We start from the raw sequence: 928 nt of genomic DNA on the forward strand, positions 1-928 counted from the left end.
GCAGCTACGTTGAAACCTTAGTGGTGCACCACAGTGCCCTGCGGTCCGCTGTAGCCTGTTACATGTTAACGTATTTTACACGCCAGGCTGTAATTTCAGATAATCATGACAAGGAGTATGGCTTAGCGTGGAAATGTAATGGAAACAGTCCCTGCCTCGTGGCAGCAGAGTCCAGCAGGTCTTGTCTTTTCCTGGCTGGTGTGTTACTGCTGCTGCTCTGCCCTCCCTACCTGATGTGGCCCAAAGAGGGCCTGGCACCCGGCGGTGACCTCTGCCGCCTCAGCCTTTGGCTGTAAGCGTATTGCAGAGTAGCCTGAAGAGCCAGTGTCCTGTCACCCTCTGGGGACAGCTGGGACAGGAACTCTATTGGTTTTTCAGCTAGGGCTGGTTGCAGCGGGTGCCCTGGGTAGAGGCTATCCCCAGCCATGGGGGAGGTGCTGGGGCAGAGCAGCGTCGGGTGCAAATCTGCTTGTCTCTCTTCAAACCAGTTTCTGCTCCCCACAGTTGTGACTGCTGCTCAGGCCAAGAACCTCATTGACGCAGGGGTCGATGCCCTGAGAGTCGGGATGGGCAGTGGCTCCATCTGCATCACGCAGGAAGGTGAGAGAGATCAGCTACCTCCTCAAACAGGCTGAAGACATCTGTTTGATAGAGAAAAGATGCCGAAAAGCAGCATAGCTGGGGTGGACTCCTCCCGCTGTAAGGGCAGTGTCCGACAACAAGCCATCTTTCACCCCCCTTGTCCAGGGCATCCTTGTCACCTGGGCCGAACCTTTGGGGTGGCAGCAGCAGCAGCAAAGGCATTTCCCAGTACTGACAGAGGCTGAGCAGAGCCGGTGTGGCACGTGCGGCTTTGCCCAGGAGCAGCTGCCGGCTCGGGGGGGGATGGGGCTGGCGGGGCGCTCCGCCGGGGGGGGGGCGTTCCGGG

General features: G+C 58.7%; 1 protein-coding gene across 1 annotated transcript in view; it reads left to right on the forward strand.

The window, feature by feature from the left end:
- IMPDH2 (IMP (inosine 5'-monophosphate) dehydrogenase 2) overlaps positions 1–928 on the forward strand; it is a gene marked incomplete at its 5' end in the record, with an annotated part of 10752 nt that overhangs the window by 4700 nt on the left and 5124 nt on the right. Inside the window, one exon of the mRNA XM_010131648.1 lies at positions 505–600. Coding sequence (XP_010129950.1) covers positions 505–600 — 96 coding nt within the window. The remainder of the gene's footprint in view (positions 1–504; positions 601–928) is intronic.

This window comes from Buceros rhinoceros, unplaced genomic scaffold (assembly GCF_000710305.1).
Source record: "Buceros rhinoceros silvestris isolate BGI_N320 unplaced genomic scaffold, ASM71030v1 scaffold25612, whole genome shotgun sequence".
NCBI classification, from domain to species: Eukaryota; Metazoa; Chordata; class Aves; order Bucerotiformes; family Bucerotidae; genus Buceros; species Buceros rhinoceros.